This window comes from Notothenia coriiceps, unplaced genomic scaffold (genome assembly GCF_000735185.1).
Source record: "Notothenia coriiceps isolate Sejong01 unplaced genomic scaffold, NC01 NC01_scaffold00026424, whole genome shotgun sequence".
Classification (NCBI taxonomy): Eukaryota; Metazoa; Chordata; class Actinopteri; order Perciformes; family Nototheniidae; genus Notothenia; species Notothenia coriiceps.
In genome coordinates, this window is record NW_011359125.1 from 118358 (window position 1) to 136676 (window position 18319).

The 18319-nt window shown below is 40.0% G+C and overlaps 1 protein-coding gene across 2 annotated transcripts in view; it reads right to left on the reverse strand.

The window, feature by feature from the left end:
• Positions 1-556: 556 nt before the first annotated feature.
• The window catches only part of enc2 (ectodermal-neural cortex 2), a 21774-nt gene continuing 4011 nt past the window's right edge, over positions 557-18319 (reverse strand). Inside the window, exons 2-11 of one of the 2 annotated variants that reach the window (XM_010784603.1) lie at positions 9224-9452; positions 8928-9033; positions 6864-7109; positions 5207-5296; positions 4397-4560; positions 4130-4277; positions 2562-2758; positions 2007-2112; positions 1674-1817; positions 557-967 (exon numbers count right to left, since the gene is read on the reverse strand). In XM_010784603.1, the coding sequence (XP_010782905.1) occupies positions 581-967; positions 1674-1817; positions 2007-2112; positions 2562-2758; positions 4130-4277; positions 4397-4560; positions 5207-5296; positions 6864-7109; positions 8928-9033; positions 9224-9405 (1770 nt within the window). In that variant the 5' untranslated portion in view covers positions 9406-9452 and the 3' untranslated portion in view covers positions 557-580. Of the gene's footprint in view, positions 968-1673; positions 1818-2006; positions 2113-2561; positions 2759-4129; positions 4278-4396; positions 4561-5206; positions 5297-6863; positions 7110-8927; positions 9034-9223; positions 9456-18319 lie in introns of both variants that reach the window. The other variant, XM_010784602.1, reaches the window with a different exon arrangement.

Below are 18319 nucleotides of genomic sequence, written 5' to 3' on the forward strand. Positions count from 1 at the left end.
GCGGTTGTTTAGTTAAAGAGAAAAGCAGAATTAAGTGTTGCACAGTGTCGTGTAAAGTAAAAATTCTCCGTGAGCTACATAAAAGTAAGAACACCTGTCGTCGTTGAAACGCCCCTCCTTACTGCAGAACGTCTCATGGATAATGTGCAGCGGCGCGGTCATCATGGGGAAAAGAACACCGACAGGCTGATCAGGAGCCCGACGCGAAGCTGAGGGATCTAGATCGGCATGGTGTTACCGTAAAAATGGGTAATCGTTGTAGCTAAGCAGTTAGGTAGTTAAAATAATTATTACCAACATTTGAATGCGCATTGCACATGTCACAAGTAAAACTTGTGTCCGTTCAGTTAGAAAAAGCTTTATAAAAGCACACACACAAATGGTGCATTGTTAACAGCTACGGCTAATGTATGTACTCTTTGAGGTGGATCAACACAATCCTGAAAAAATTCACAAATAATGCAAGGCAGAAAATTGCATTGCGTTATGTCAGAACAGGATTTAGAGATGAGCTGATATGTGATGAGTGGGTGTCAGTGGTGAGCATGTACCTGTAATAACTGTCGTCGTAGTCTCCTGGTCAGGCAGGGAGGTGTTTCCATGTGCTGACGAAGGCGGTGGGGATGAGTGAATAAGGCACAGTGGTGATGGAGTTCCAGTTATCTGACGTGGGGTCGTAACAGTCCAGCGTTTTACACCGCTGCGTCCCAAAATAACCTCCGACCACATAGAGCTTATTCCCTGAGGCCACGGCGTGGCAGCTCATCCGTTTGGACGTCATGTCGCCCACTCGAGTCCACTGATTGGTTTCACAGTCAAAGCGATAGGCGGAGGCGGCGGTGAACTCAGTGTCCCCCCCCATGATGAAGATCTGGCTCCCCAAGACAGCAGCCGCCGTGTAGCGCCAGGGCTGAGGGCATTCAGCCGCTATGTTCCAGCGGTTACCCACAGGGTCATAGCATTGGACCTAGACGTAGAGTTTGAAAGTTTTCAGGTGCAACAATAATTTTACCACATTTTACGATGGAAACATATAAACAAGTAAATTAAAGTAAAACTCTCTCTTTCATATAGAGTGGTGCGGTGAAGATGTATTATTGTAGGCTGACCCAGAAGTTAGCTAGCAAGGGATCTCTTTTTGGAATTTACTGAAAATAATATCTGTGACAAGCACACATCTATGATACTTACACGTTTTGTTCAGAAGGATAATCTCCACATTTATAGCACTTTTATGATTTTGAAGCGTAAACAAAATCATCAGAAGTGAAAAGCTAAAGTTACAACATCACGATCGCTTAGAAATGCGTCACCTACGCTAACCTAACAGCGGGTTTGTCGTGATAACGCTAAGTAGTCTAATTTCAATTCTGTTAAAAACCACGATTTTTAGGACACATAGAAATTTAAGCTTTTGTTAACCATAACAAAAGACCATATTTCAGTAGTTTAACCAAACACACGCTCAGAAAACCACTTTGAGACGAGGGAATCAGAAGTTGTAAAACTCATTTCCAGGTTTTAGGCCTTGTTTCTGCACCACTCTATTGAGGCTATAAGATTACAAAGTGAAAGTGGATAGGAGTTTATTAGTTAGTTTGAAACTGAATTATGGGATGTTAGGGACTGCCTTGTAAGGAAGTTTAGGGAAGGTACAAATACAATCCACCCACCTTGGAGGCCTTGTCTCTATGAATGGTGGTCCCCCCAAAAACAAAGAGTTTGAGTTTGGCACTGACCACAGCTGCGTTACTGACTCCATCTCTGAGAGGAGCCATCATAGTCCATTTATTAGTAAGAGGTTCATACCTCTCCACCTAGGAAAAAGTTAGTTAGACTTTCATGTTTGATTTCAAACACACAAACAGATTAAAGGTGAATGAGTCCAAGTGGAGTCAAAGTCAAACTTTATAACAACCAGAAAACAGGCTGCTATTTTGCACATGTATACATAATTAAGTATTCTATTCATGAATATGCATAGTAGAAATTGTAAATTCTGATACCTGTTTTAGGGAGACAGATGGTGAGGCAGGGAAAACTCCTGCTATGGCTGTGTGACCTCCAACAACGTAGAGACTATTCTCCAGCTCAGCTGAGCCATGGCCAAACCTGGACAACAGATGTCCCACATTATTTGCATGTATATTTTAGAGCAGTGGTTCTCAACCAAGGCTCTGAGCATTTCAATGGATACTTGGTCCCAAGGGGGCCTCCAGAAGATGGGTTTCTTTTGACTTCTCATTAACTATAGAATCGGGACCTAATGCGAGTAAGAGTGAATATTCTGACCGTATGTCTCACTCCCTTGAGCTATCTGCTCAACTGCTGTTATAACTATAGAACTTGGTCTTTATCATCAAAAACCCCAAACATATTTCCAGATTGAGGCCCCTAAAGCAAAATGATATCAAATGGTTTATAAGGAAAATGTATACTCAGTTAATAAATCAAGTGAGACTACACGCTTAAGACTTTTCTAGTAGACTTCTACACAATTCGATTTGACTACATGAATAGGCAGTGTAATTTCTGACTTTATTGTAACATAAGTTACTCACCTGGCTATTAGCATGGGAGCTCCTTTGGACCACTCCTCATGGACAGTGTCGTAGATCCAGACGTCTTTAGAGACTCCGTTCTCTGAGCCTCGGCCACCTGTGACGTAGACCTTACAGCCGATAGCACACGCACTGAACTCCTTCCTGGGGCTGGGAAGGTCTGCTTTTGGTATGATCTCCTTGGCTTTATGGTCAACCTAAAAATGGTCCACAGTAGTAGATATTAAAAGGTCCCATGTCATGCTTTTCCGGTTATTACCCATCCCCTTGTGTGTTATGAAGGTTTTTCTGCATGTAAACGGTCTGCAGAGTCACAAACCCTCAAAGTACATCCTGTAGCGAGTAAAACTCTAACACAGGAAAGACCTGTCTATGCTGCCCCAGAACGCCTCGGTGGAGATTTAGCACTGTCCGCTCCTCGCAGCAACGAGCCTCGCAACGTCCCGATCAATCAGAGCGCACTGGGCTCACAGGGAGGAGGGGGGGGGCTCCAACAAGCCGTTTAGGACAGAAAGTGAATAAACATACTATATAGAGATGCTGTATGAGAAACCAATGTGAGTTTGGAAAATTGCACAATGTGAATCTATTCTAGTAGACCTCAACAATGGAATTATGATCAGTAGAAATGGCCATGTCATGGGACCTTTAAATGTGTTAATGAAATATTAGTTACAACAAACTAAAGTCATACTTAAAAAACAAAAAAATGGGAATAAAACGGACAAAGAAAAAGAGATGTATATAATTTTGACTGGATGAGATTGTGATAGTCTCTATTTAGAACATTTGTTATGCTTATCGTCTATTTTCCTCTAAATGGGAATATAATTTACTACATTTTTTGCCGCTGCTTTTAATAGATATACTCATATCTCACACTACACAGTAACTTGTATTCATGTACCTGTGTTATTCATGTTTTATTATCTTTGCTTCTAAATAAGTGTTTTAAAATGCCATTTCATAATAATGTCTTTCATTTTTGTAAAGCACTTTGAATTGCCTTGTGTTGAAAGGTGCTATATAAATAAACTTGCCTTGCCTAAATTGACATAATGTTGCATTTAAGAAGCCTAAGAATAAAGAATGAGACCATAGAATCATAAGGAAAATGTTTACAGTGGTTATAAATCAAATGGAAATTCCTTCATTCATTTGATTCATAGACTTCAGATTTCATTTTGTGGTGACCCTGCTGGATATTAAAGTTAATTCAGGTTTAAGGCACTTTCACACCAGCTTCTCTTTTCAGGTTTTCAGGTAGGATTCAGTCTCTTGCTAAAGAGCACTAACAGGTGGACAGGAAGTCACTGGAATCAAATTGGCAACCTGTCCATTAATGGCCAACTGAAGTTATGTTTATTGGTAAGCATCTTACACCACCACCCCCCACAAACATCATGTTTACATTAAGGCATTATATTTTATACAAACAGTATGGCATGTGTTTCTGATAATCTTCTATAATGGTACATTGTGAGCTCCTACTTAGGCTGCTGTATGTTATCTGACAACCCTATCATTCATATAACACATACTGTATAAGGACAGTGTGTGTCTTTCACCTGGTAGATCTTGTCACACATGAAGGTCTGGCCTCCCAGGATCAGCAGCGTGTGTCCTGCCTTGCGTGGGCGAGCACATGGACTTGTCACTATCCCGTCATTCTGGAGGATTTTTTTCTTGCACTGCATCGCCTCCTCTACTATTGACCTGCAGAGGAAAGTTAAAGCAAGAGCTCAGAAAACACACTTGTCACATACAGTATATCTTTACCAAAAGCGTGGCTTAATTCTCTTTCTACAGCTACAGAGAAGACGGGCAGCTCTTACCTGCTCCTCTTGTCAGCCATCACCAGCTCTTCACAGGCCACAGCCTCCAGCAGACACTCGGACGGCAGCAGAGCCAGCCTGATACCTCTCAGCAGCTCAGGTAGATGGTGACGCCGACCCTCCAAGTCATATCGAACCCAGCGCAGGACAGAGTTAAACACAACCTGCCACAAGTCAAAACAACAATTCAATACTTGAATAAAGAAAAAAGTGGTGGTGTGGCACCATCCTTTGCTACAACGATCAGAAAACTTTGAAACACAAAAAAGGGTCACAATAACAAGCTTCCAATAAAAAAGGCTCCTTCAGCAAAATCCAAATGGGATTTTTCATTGCATTTTGGATTATAGCAAAAATGTTGCTTCATCTATGATGTGTTACTTACATGTTCTACAGGAAAATCTCTACATATGAACACCAACACCAAGTCAATAGCTACCATTATAAACTGACTACATTACGGCTAAGCTAAAGGTGGCTAATGTTCGGCGTAATGACGTTTATTAATCCCATTTACTCACTTGTTAGCAAATATTTACTGACCTGTTTATGTTGTATAACAACTTGAAAATCTATGAAACTTGTGTTAACCACAGAATAGATTTCAGGCATCTAAGCAAAAACGCATTCAAAAAACCATTGACTTTCAAAAAGACTAACCCATTTCCAGGTTCCTGCACCACTTTTAGGCAACAATTTTAAGATTGTTACGGACTACAATAGAACACAACCATTGAGAAAGAGAAGACAAAAATAATGATGGGAAAGAAAGAAAGAAGTCAACAGGAAATAAAAGAGAGGATCACTCACCTGTTCATCTTCTATTTCCAGCTCATCGCTCAGAATCAGCTCCAGCAGCTTATCTTTCGACAGACTGTAGAAGTCCTCTGATTCTCTTACCTAAAGCACAGACAAATACTCTGATTACATTCAATTTTTTAATATATATATATATATATATATATATATATACTGTATGTATTATAATATCGGAAGTATCTACAGTAACTCATTTTCAGCTGCTAATCGAGTGATGAAAGGGAAATGGAGTTTAAGGTAGGACCACCCAGCAGATTTCATTTCGTCTTGGTTCTACAAATATAGCTGCAAGTGGCATTTGCAGATTCAAACCCTTCCTCTGTGAAAAGAACGAAGCAGCTCGATTACCAAAAGCAAAGCCACCAGCAAGTCTCTTAAGTGGGTTTAATCCCGTCTAAAGAAAGAGTGAGAACAATCCCGCACTTGTTTCAGCATTACAATGTAGGCAGCATTTTCCAATATTGAGCATTTAAAGCTAAATAAAGGATTGCTCATGGCAACTTTCGACTACTTGCTGCTGAGACCCCACTATGTGAAGAGTTTTGAGTATATTTCGCCAATTTTTTTACCAATCTTGCTCATTTGTAACAGATATATGTCTATATCTAAGTCCTGCATGATTGGAATGAAATGTTACTGTTTCCACTTACGCAGCGTCCACACGGCGGCGTGCGTTGAAGCTTGCCGGCGGGCGTGTCTGAAGCTCGACCAACAACCAATCACATGAATCTCCCGCTCCGGACACACAAGCACGCGGTTTGATTGGCTAGAGCTTGTACTGGCATATGATTTGATTGGCTGACGCTTCCGTCTAAGCTTCAAAAGTTTAACATTGCTCAACTTTTGAAGCGAACAATGCGAGCAAAGCGAAGCAACGCTCCCAGAATGCAGTTCGGCAAAGTGTGACGTCACCCCATTCAAAGTGAATGGGCAGAAGCGTTGAAGCTTCAACGCACGCCGCCGTGTGGACGGGCCGTTATGGTAGCTTGTTCCAGCTCACAGCAAATTCAGGGAAGGAATACAAAAATAAAAAAAATTCATAGGCCACACCCACATGCACCAATTATTATTGCACTTCCTGCCCCCAGTTCCCTTGCATCGAATTTGGTGAAATGCAGTTCAAAATGTTTTGGGGCACCCATTTGTGGCGCCACGTATGAATTGGGCTCAAAAGTTTTGAAGATCTATTCCTTGAAAACTGATTAAAATGTCTACCAAGTATGAGGTCACATGATTTGTTAATGGCTGTTGATTCATGGGCAATTTTGTTTGCAAAAGTTATTTATATGCATCTCGGTTTCACAATAGTTTCCGAACCCGAATAACATCAGTCAAGAAAACTACAGATAATATTTAAAGAGCTGAGGGTGTTGCCAACTCTTGCTCAGCGTATTTTTCTTATGATGATGAGGTCATGCTTGAGATCACAGATGTATCAGATCCAATCAATTCCAATCCAAGTCAATTTACTAAACGGAAAAGCACAGAAATCCGCCAATTTCCTTTTAGTTAACTGTAATCAAATATGGCAGAGTATATATGTCAGCATTTCACAGATAGCAGTGATTGGGCTGATAAATGCTTTCAGACCTTATGGCTGACACTGACAACACCAGGTTAGTGCGAGAAAAATCCTCATCATCCTTACGGTCTCATAGTGTAATAGACACATCCTCCACGACAGCTCGTACAGCCTTTTACACTGATGAGCGTCCGATAGCAGCATCATCCCCAGGCAGTTTGAAGAATGAAGGTTTTTTTCTAAAAACTCTGCTGCTGCGTCTCGAATGTCATGAAACTGCAACATGTCGCCCGCCTCTAACAATGACTCAGCGTTCTCCTCGTTTATGATGACTCGAGAAGAATAAGCAAAGTCCAGCAGGAGCTCCAAGACCTGGAAAAGTGGAGGATTAAAATTAAACGCTGACATTTTGTACAAGGAATGTTCTGACCAAATTACATAGCCAAGTTACTGAAATATTTTCCAAGCAAGAAACCATATAAGATGTAGACACAAAAAAACATAGGGCTGTGAGGGATGAAGAGAAAACTAAAACTGTGTCTTCTGTAGTTCCTTGGCTGTTATGTTCTGAGAGACAAAAAAAGAAACTGTGAATGACTCAGCAGATCAATACTGTAGGAACAGGTGCTGTGGGAAACAAAAACGTTTTAAAAAGTTCAGATTTTTCACCCTTCAAATGTCAATACCTTCCTTCAAAAAAATTCCAGTTTTTAGTGGCGTGATCGTGGCCTTAGGGTAAACGCAACATGCTGTTTTATGTAAGGCTGAGACCATTTGTTATGTGCCTTTCTTCATATCATAAATCCTCTTTCCTCCCATCTTTTTTTAACACTAGAACCGCCAGGGGTCGCTGTATACCTAAAACCGCCAACAGGTAAAATTTACCCACAGTTAGAATGCATTGATTTTCAATGTTCTTTTGATTAACATACTAGAACACAGGGTTAAGAGTGAGTTTTGATCGCACAATGGTGAAACATATACCAATATAATCTGTGGACTCTCAGCTTTCATCTGATATCTAGTTCATGCAGTAGTATAAAAGATCGCTACCGTGAGTTATGTACTAAGTGTCTATCTCTATATATCTATATCTCTCTCTCTATAAGGAGGCGCAGTAAACAACAGGCGTTGCTATATCAACACATCATGTTTATGTTTTTGCGCGAGATCAACAGCGCAGAAATCACTGCATCTTCTATGAGGTAAATATTACCCGCTGGCGCTGATGGGTATAAATGGCATTTATTGGGCAATTTTTTCAATCTGACTTCATATTGACAATTTTTAACAACAGAGGGTGCTACATAACACACTTTCAGGAAAAGTCACGGACTGGGAGACTTGAATATTTTATTGAAAGAAAGTTACATACAATCAAGAAACAGCTGTGGGTAAAATGTACCCGTTGGCGGTTCTAGTGCTAACCGTCTATAGAGTGGTATAGGAATGAGTCCTAAAACCCGAAAATGTGTCAGAATTGTACCAGTTCTAGTTCCCTTGTTTCAAAGGTTTTTTAAAACGTGTTTTTAGTTAAAGGCCTGAAATAAGGGAGATTTTCAAGGTGTATTCTATGACGTACATTTTGTCAGCCAATTCCCTAGTGATAAATGCCCGTAGCTTCTATGTGTAATAAAGTGAGCGGTCAATAATAAGTGACTAAATGGGTATACTAAACGTCATCCCGGCAAAGATTAGCCGCCTTAAACTAAGCTTTGAAGTCATGCCACCTTGTTGTAGTTTGTTTATAGCAACGCTAGCTTTTTACCTCTGGCAACTGCATTCATGCTTCAAAAACCATACAAGCAGTGTTAATATGTAGAGATTATCCTGCTGAACAAAAGGTTTGAGTATCATAAATGTGTTTGTCACATTTTTTATTTCATATTTTAAAATCCAATGGAAAAATCTCATTGCTTTTTATTGAAGGAGCCCTTTGTGATGCTAACTCCCAAATACTTCATCACTGCACCACTCTATTAAAAAAGCCATCAAACAAATTCAACAGCAGTGATTGTCGATCCATTAAGAAATCTATAAACTGTGAAAAGTGGACATTGAGTTCAGATTGTTCACAAGTTGGATGGAGGATTATTTGATGAATGCTTTCATCTAAAGAGCTTTCGAAAGAAGCTTTAAAGTTCTAAAGGAAAAATAGTGTAGATTTATCCTCTGTAACAGCGGTCGTACCTCAGGGTGTATGCTGTCTCTGAAGTTGACGTCACTGTCCAGACTCTCTCGTAGTCCTCCGCTGAACATGGCCTCAAAGTAACGACTGCATGCTGCCAAGACAGCTCTGCAGGAAACAAACCATTTTGTCAGTGAATAAAAATGGCACAGTCCTGCTCCAGAGGTCATATAAAAAAAACAAAAAAAACAAAGGAATGTGGAAAAGTATGTAGTGTATGTTACTCTCTGCTGTGGTGGCTGGGTCTACTAAATGATATATATAGTGAATTTCACAAATGTTTTCCACGCCTGTTTACCTGTGGCATGGGAAAGAGCGGTCCCCGGCCCACAGAATGACATCAGTGAACAGGCACTGTTTCCTCAAGGTGTTCAGGTGGGTCAGCACACTGTCGGGATGGGAAGGCTTGTGGAACAGCGAGATGTTCATGGAGCCCGTGCTAGTGCGGGACTTGCGATTCTCATGAACGGTCACCGACATGGTGGCCTCGTTTGGCACCTGCAGGGAGTCACTGGACACGACCTCTCCTACTGTCCAATGGCAAGAACAGAAAAGGGGAAATAAGTCAAGTTGTAGTTCAGCAGCACATTCATTTTCATAACTAAACCTGGAAATGAGAAGGAAGTTATCCCAGCTTATTACACAGCTTAGTTTAATTCAATTCCGATTGGTCGATTTGGACATTTTAAGGAAACTAAGGATGCTTTGATCAAGAGAACATGTGCAGTCATATCAAGTTAAGAAGTTAATTGTAGGTAAAGATAACAAGTTTACCTCCATAAGGAAACATCATGGAATACTTAAGTTTTATATTTGCGATGAGCAGGACACTTGTGATTATGATGGCTTAACTGTCCCCGGTAAAAGAAAAAGAACAAGAAGAAGAAAACAGACTAATTGCATCGGGGACCCTGCTCGTCCTGTCGGGGTTCTTTTCTCATTAAGGAGCGGCTCGCTGCACATCATCCATTACATAACGGAACAAAGAAAGACACGAATAAGAGACTGAGCTGTGAGACTAAAGGCTACTCCTGGGTAAGACACAACCTGAAATCTAAACCTATCTTACTCTGTTCTATATTACTTTGGTTCATTCTGCTTCATCTCTTCCTCCTTTTGAACCGTTCCCTTCATCTTTATTTATTTTGTCTTCTGGGTAACATCTTCTAATTGCCTTTCATCTCAGATTCCATTGTTATTTTACTCGTGTCTACTTTCCCCAGGAGAGCCAGGGAGCGCACAGCCACCCGTCTTTAATGATAAGATCTGAGGTGTCTGAAGCTACGCCTCCGCTGTTATCTGCTGCAATATTGTTAATTGTTTAACAAATGTCTCCAAACCCGATATAACTGTAATTGAATTGCATTTTTAGGCAGCAAACTTTTACATTGGAAGAGCTTTGGAGGCTATGACTCTTCCTCTCATCCATGCTGGCCCAAGGATACAAAGGAGGATTCATTTCAGTGTCAGTGTATACTGACATGAGCATGTGAGTGTGATAGACCTAAATACAATTCAAAATATCCTTAAAAACAAAGTCACATATCAATGCTTCCCTAATTTATAACAATATTTAAATCAGGTTTTTATTTATCTATTATAACCCAAAATGGGTAGTACTGATTTAAGCCTTTGGGGTATAGGTTTGTGTGCATGTAAATGGTCTGCTAAGGCTCACATCCCTGTGTTCCCTCCAGAGGGAGATTCTCTCCTCTCAACAATTATGAAGTTTCCCCATTTAGAACACAACTAGAAAATCTAATTTTACAAAAAAGGGACGAATAGACAAATATAAGCCAACAAGCATCTCCTCATATCAATGGTAAATAAACTTGAGGATGTTATTTGTATTTATTGTCAGATGAATTCATGTAGACTAACGACAAACCACTCTACAAGAAATGCAGTTTCAGTAGCCTCAGCTGTGTGTGTGTGTGTGTCTAAATGTGCTGACATGCAGTTTTCGATAGATAGATCAGTCATGAGGTGAGTGGTGTTCCACAGATCACAATAGAGGCTAGACAGCAGGCTCCATGTGGCTGCATGGTGTTCAATGAACAAAAGAGGAGCACATACATACAGTTAACAGTCACAACCACACATCATAGTAGATGTCACAGTGTGAGGCCGACGACACAACGCTGAGCTTGGATGTCTGAGATTTCACGTGTGTTTACTGTAAGTTTAATGACTACAATACATCTAAGAGCACAAAACAATTCAAGTGCTAATACATTTGAAAGTCAAATGTTGAGTGCACAGCTTTATGCAGGAGGGAGGATAGCATTGTATCACATGATGATTGAGGAATGAACGAGGAACTGTGTAGCTCAATTAGAGTCTGCAACAAGGATTCTCACACTCCTAATGATTAAAGCTGCAAAGTAAATACCCTGCACCCTCAGTCTGAGAGCAATGGGTCATCTATTCAATATGACCTGGAAGATAAGAGCAAATCCTGTTCGATCCTTCTTAGTGCTTTCAAAATGACAGTAATCCTTTGGTTAAAAAAAAAGAGCATAATGAACCATCACCAATTAGTGAAAAACAAAGATGCTGCTCAATGGGTCTCGAGGATTTCAATGCCAAGGACCAATAGGAGAAATGTTGGTCAAATGTTATCTGTTTATTATTTGGCTTGAGAATGAGGGAAAGGCTACATTTAAGAATGAGACCATCAATGCCTATGATTTCTGTTTTGTTGAAAAGTAGATGGATGTCAATAGAGGTGTGCATAACGCAAACAAACATATATATATATATACACAGTATATATATATATATTTTGCAACCCTATTCACCAAAACTCTTAACACAAAGATGTTCCCTCAACCTCTGGCCTACATATGGTCATAAAACATGTTTAACTATTTGTTAACCAACACAAATATAGGCCTGTCTAATACATAACATTTTAATTTGACGTGCTACTGCCGACCTTTTTAGTCCCAGAGAGAATCCTCTCTACCGGCCCATTAAAGACAGGGATCATGCAGGCCACCTTGGCCAGTTTGGCCCACCTGGGATACATTTCTGTGAAATCATTTATGAGGACTTTGCAGGTCTATTCAGCCTATTTTTAATACATATGGGGAAATGATGTTTCACCAGACATTATGACCGGAGAGATTTACATTTGCCATATTTTTCTAATAAGAGTCTGGTATATAGCCACCAACAGAAACACAAGTGTGGATTATCGTGACTTTTTACTAAAAGGTTTTTTGTATTTCTCCAACCCAAGTGATTTTAAGAATAGCAAGTTAAGGTTATTAAAAAAATAAAATTTTTTCCCTTTATCTATTCTACCATACAAACAGCTCTGGGAAAAATTAAGAGACCACTCATCAGTTTTTAATTTTTTTTTTATCTCAATCTCTACATCACAGCCATTCCAGTGTCTGTTGAATTCTAACAGCGAAACGTTGTCAGTAGTTTATAGAATAAAATAAAAGAAGCATTCCGTGAGGAGAAGCTATGTAAACGACTAACTGACACATGACGCACATATAAAGGTCCCAGTACTTAATCTTAATACATATTGTAAGCCATTGTTATACTGCTTTTTGTTGAACATAAGAAACTATAAAAAGTCTAATGACATGACTACATGGGTTTGTTTTCCTCTTGTCCTCCATAAAAAAATAAAATCACTATCCAATTACATTATTGAGCTGCATGCAGCACATTGATTTGTTCAGCCCCCCAATGCTTTGAATGCAGGTGGGCAGCCCAATGGACTCAGGTCTGAGACCGCCACAAGTAGAAATGAATTCTGTGGGAAACATGTACTGCCCATTTGTAGCAATATCTAAGTTATTTTGTAAACATAAATGTTTAAAACGATTTAGAATTTTGATTCTTACATGAATAGATTTTTTTTACCAGCACCCCTGATAGAGATAGTGTCCTTACGGTACGTCCACACGGCAGTGTCCATGGACCTGGATCTTCTGTTGCACAGTCTCATACTAATGTCAATAATTCAACAGCAGCATTTCCGTTCAAAGGTCATCCTCTTGAGAACTGGCTAAAGGTTAAGCAGTAATTCAACACAACTAGATTTAGTGTTGCAATAGGCTAATTTTTCCAGGGAACTGATTCATGCTGAGAACTCCAAATAGGTGGAAAGAGTAGTGTTTCTTTTATCTGAAAGATTTACTCAAAATTCAGACACTTCATAAACCAGAGACAGGTCCAATATTGTGTAATATGAGCAAGAACAGTATTCAAGGGACCATAGTGTGTTTTCTTTACAGAAGGTATATACCATTACCGGTTTCCAATAGACCGTCAAGTAACCTAATTTTCCCAACCAACCCCACAAAAACCAAATGTGGAGTGGTGCAGGAATGAGTCCTTATCCCAGAAACTAATTAGCATTTTAGCACTTCCCTCTTCTCAAAGTCATTTTTTTTTTTTTTCCATAAAAATAGTATCTAGTGTCTTGAGAACAGCGGTTGCTAACAAGTGACTAAATGAGACCAATAAATGTCTTCACCCCGGCACAAATCTGCCTTAAGCTTAGAGGTGGTGACATGACACTTTTGGCTATTATTTTATAGCAATTGACTTTCAGCTATCATAACATGAATGGTACTATTTGGAGATTATCCTGCACAACAAAACATGGAGGTATAATAAATGTGTGTGCCATAAATGTTATTTTCTGCAATAATCCAAATTCCAATGAAAGAAATCCCATTGGCCTTTGTAGAGGGAGCCCTAGCAATGCTAACTTCCTGCACCACTTTATTACAAGCTTATTAAAAGAACACACAAGGAGACAATGGTCACACGTGAGAAGCTGAAAACAGCCCAATGTTGACTTGAACTATAGGATGATAATCAATTGTTTTGTTTTTTGCCATTTACCAATTAATAAACACAACAGCACAATGTTTACAGGGTATTAGATATTTTTGCTAATTTAAGCTTTTAGGCAGTTGAAATTCTGCCATGCTAAGTGGCCAATCACTTATAGCTTTCATTACAAAAATCATTACTAACCATTATGAGTATAATGCAAGGAAGAGGGAGAGTATACGAGACATTTGTTATTAAAGGTCGGGTTTAGAGTTTCCTATAGTGCGTGTACGTTATATTCTGTTTTTTATGACTGTGATCTGTTGCTGATGTTAGGTCTCTAGGCACGACATATTGACTAACATAAGGAGGTGTATGCGATTTTTATGTAATGAATGAAAATTGTGTTGCTACGGACACACGAAACCATGTCCCAACCATAGTATGGTCGTTATCGCATGGGGAACGGAGCAAGGAGCTTCTCGTTTGGATTTTGTTTTGTGCTCTCACATGAACAATCGTTACAATCGAATAGACGTGTATTGCAATGTGTAATGTGAGCACAATGAGTGGCCTTTGGGACATTTTCGGTAGTGCGGTACGCCGAGAATGCCTTGGCTGATTGTAGGGAAAAGAGCATACATGTGCGAGAGTTGTACGGGTCTGAACACCTATACAGTGGAGAAAATTATGAACAAGCGGAGTAAGAATTTTCTTTCTCCACTTCATGGTTGCACTGCCGGCTAGAACACCCAACCACTGCACACGTTCTGGTCTCAACATCAAGTAACTCGCGAAGTAGTGTTTCTTTACGACATTGAGTGTCAAAATGCTGTGTAAAATTAAAAAAACGGAACTTTTTAATAGAAAATTTAACCTGTTTGTAGTATACACTTAGCACCTGTTAAGGTTTGCCAGCTTTCTACTAGAAAGGAGTAGTGGGTAACTGAAGTTATGAATAAAGTCTATATCTCCCGGTACCTTCTAGTTGGCCTTCCTCCTCCCTGAAGCGGTGAGTATACGATCATGCAATCTCGGCACTTGAAATGTTTATTATACAACATTTCTTCAAAGTGACCCTAGTCGCAGGGGAGGACTCGGTTTGCGTATTGAAGACCTTCGATAGGTGAACCTCATTTTCCCATCCAGTCTGACCCAATGCAACTGACAATAAAATGTACAATTCCTCAAGCGCTCGCGTTAACTATCAATAAACGATCGTGTGGTCTCACATCCTGAGTTTCTGACGCCCAATACTCTCCCCTCTGAGCAGTGGCTGGTCGAGTAAAGGATCCTAGCGCCAATTACTAGGCCTACTTAGTCCTGAGCGGTAGGAGCACTACACTCCTTCTTTCCTCTCCGCCAGACCACAAAGACTGTAACCACTCAAGGGACTTGTGGCCCTTGTGTATAAGTAGCATATTCTTGCAGGTTTTCCGTAAAACGGTACTATCCAGGGAAAAATATGAGACTCCAGATTTACGTAGTTGGTTTTGTATTTTTCGATTGTGCAAGCACATTTTTTTGATGTAGTGCACATTTAACGACCCCAAATTCCTGGTAAGGTCTTGGTGAGACTTCACCACCACGGACAACTAATCACTCAATCTCCCCCCCTCTGAAAGAAGGTTGACAGGTACTTTCGGTGGGACTACATGAACTTTTAGCATTACCCTTTCTATGGTACCAGTTTCTGTACGTCCTTCTGGTAAGACTGCATTGCCTCAACAACTTTGACGTAAAATAAAATTTGTAAGGTATTTATAAATTACTTAATGTTCAATGTCCCCTTGTAAATTATGAAGGATTTTGTAGACCCGCTGGAATTTTTAAAAGGGAAAAAAGGTATTCACTTTTTTAAGTGGTTTTATCGGTCGTTGTGACAAGTTTTTAAGACCAATACAACCTACATTTTGACTTTAGGCGCTTGTAAACCGGTTATCGCTGTGCGTAGCATTTCTTTATTCACCTACACCAGTTTGTCCTGCACCAACCTAATCAAAGGACTGGTCGTACGAAAAAATACTGAACAATTGTTACGTAAAGGGATGTCGAGCCTTGATGCAGAAAAAACGAAAAGATGATTCCCATCATGCGGAGGTGTACCATGAACAAAAATCTTGGTGGTAGTCAGCTCCAAGGTTTCCCTGACTATCGAATCGTTGCACTGTATTTTGTGACGGCTGGCGACTAACTCCAGTCTCTCTTAGCAGTGTATAAGGAACGCGCTCTTGCAGAGGTTCGCAGGTATTTCGGTTGAAAAAGATTTGTCTGTTCGATCGGGTAGTCATTCATTCGTTTAGGTATTTCTCTTACTCGTCGTTTCTTTTCGTCGGCACCAGCAACCTGGCTTACATGTCTGCAAGGAGGTATGAGCAACGCCTATTTTTTTATGTCGCCCTCGACTGCCGCGTCAGAAACCTCGTGGAAGGTTTTAGATGAAGTTGAAACTTCAACTATTATATATTTCGTGTGTATTCGCGATCACGGTTGACTTACTAGTATCAATTATCAATAGTAGTTGGGTTTGTAATCTCTCCAGGTCGCGAGTAAAGAGAGTATAGTAGTCAGAGTGTTGACACTACACGCATGTGCAGGACAAAAGACTTGTAATTTTTAGGTTCTCCTTGTTTTATTTGGTATAAGAGTGGAATGACAGGCAGATAGTCTGCTCAAGAGACAGTATCAGTTTTAGTAGTGTCCTCTGGATTTAGGAATCGAAGACCGAGTAGAGTAAAAGTAAAAATAAGTGTAGATCAACAAATTACAAAACATGGTGTTTGTAAAAGCTAAACACTTAATATATAATATTAATCCACCTGTACGACGACGTTGATCGTATTAAAGTCCTATAACTGCGTATTAACAACATATATTGCGGAAAATAATTTTTGTAAAAAAGGGGAGAAAATAAGAATAAATTAAACCGCAGTGTAATATCCTGTTCACTGTCAAAAGAGTTTAGGTATATAAAAATCTCTTGGGCTTTCACCTGTTTACTTTATCGTTTGTTTATAATCATTTTATTTTTGCTTTTTCATTGTGTCCCCAACAACTTTATCGTTTACAGAATGTGTACATGTACGTATGTATAGTTGTATGTATATAATCGTAAGTTTATGTGTATGTGTCGTATGTACACTGGGGTATGTATGTGTAGATATGTATCATGGTCATGTAAGTTAGCCACATATGCTTGTCCAGTTTGTTCCCTACCAGGCAGAAACCCTATCAAAAAAAAAAAAAAAAAAAAAAAAAAAAAAAAAAAAAAAAAAAAAAAAAAAAAAAAGAAAAAAAAAAAAAAACATGTAAAAGGTGAAAAAAGGTATAAAGAAGTTTACACAAAAAGGACTTCGGAGTAACTCTTCCACTAAGAAAGGTATGATCTAAAATACCTAAACAGCACGTCATACAGTTCTCTTCCCTTATAGTGCGAAACTCTGTAAAAAGATCAATAATGAAAAAAACGTCGCTAGACTTAACGTCTCGCACTCACGTTGCACGACCCTAGGAGACTCGACGAATTGTGCTATGCTCAACAGTCCTCCCCCCCTCTCGCGAGGCGAAATACATAAAGGGGTATAATAATGGCGTTTAAGTTAAGTTAAAACCTTATTATACGAAATAAAGTGCTCAATCATCAAACAAAATTTACATTATTGAATTAAGGTTTAACAACTAAAACTTAAGAAACTGTCCATAGTTTGTCTAGTGTACGACAAAAATGTTTTTCTTTTTACACTAGGAATGAAAAAAGAAATTGTGTAGACCGGAAAAAGCTAACCTCAGGAATCAACCTTGGCCTCTAATAAAACCACTTGGGTGTGAGTTTACAGGTGGAAACCAGGTGTCCCTGAGTATGAAAAATACTAGTTGTGGTGATGGTGTGCCCGTAACGAGTACCTCGTGTGCCTTACGGTACCCCGTTTGTTGTCCACACAACGTCGATACGGTGAAAAACCGTTTGGTTCCACACACACACACACACACACACACACACACACACACACACACCCACACACACACACACACACACACACACACACACACACACACACACACACACACACACCACACACACACACACACACACACCACACACACACACACACACCACACAACACACATCACACACACACACACACACACACACACACACACCGATGTTATAAATATACATACCGAAGACAAGACATAAACGAATAAAAGTGTGCATAAGCTATACTTTTTTACGAAGTGGAAGTGACTTTGACAAAACAATCTTGACATAGGTGGGGGAGTGTTGTAGTGGATGAAATTGTACCCAACCCTACTTACGGTCACTATGAGAGGAGATTTGACCAGACACAAGTAATCAGGACACTTCGGCAGGACCCTACGGTCTCGGCGGGGGGGGGCGGACTGACAGTCAGGCCACCGGACCAGTCGGTCGGAGACAGTGACATGCAATCGCGGACGGTTCACCTTACTTCGGACTGTGGGAACAAATTATAAGGAAAGACCAAACCAGTAGAGACTGAGCGGATGGCGGGGAGGCCCCTAGGCGGAGGGGGGGTCGGCACGGGGGGGTGTACGTAGGGTTGACCGT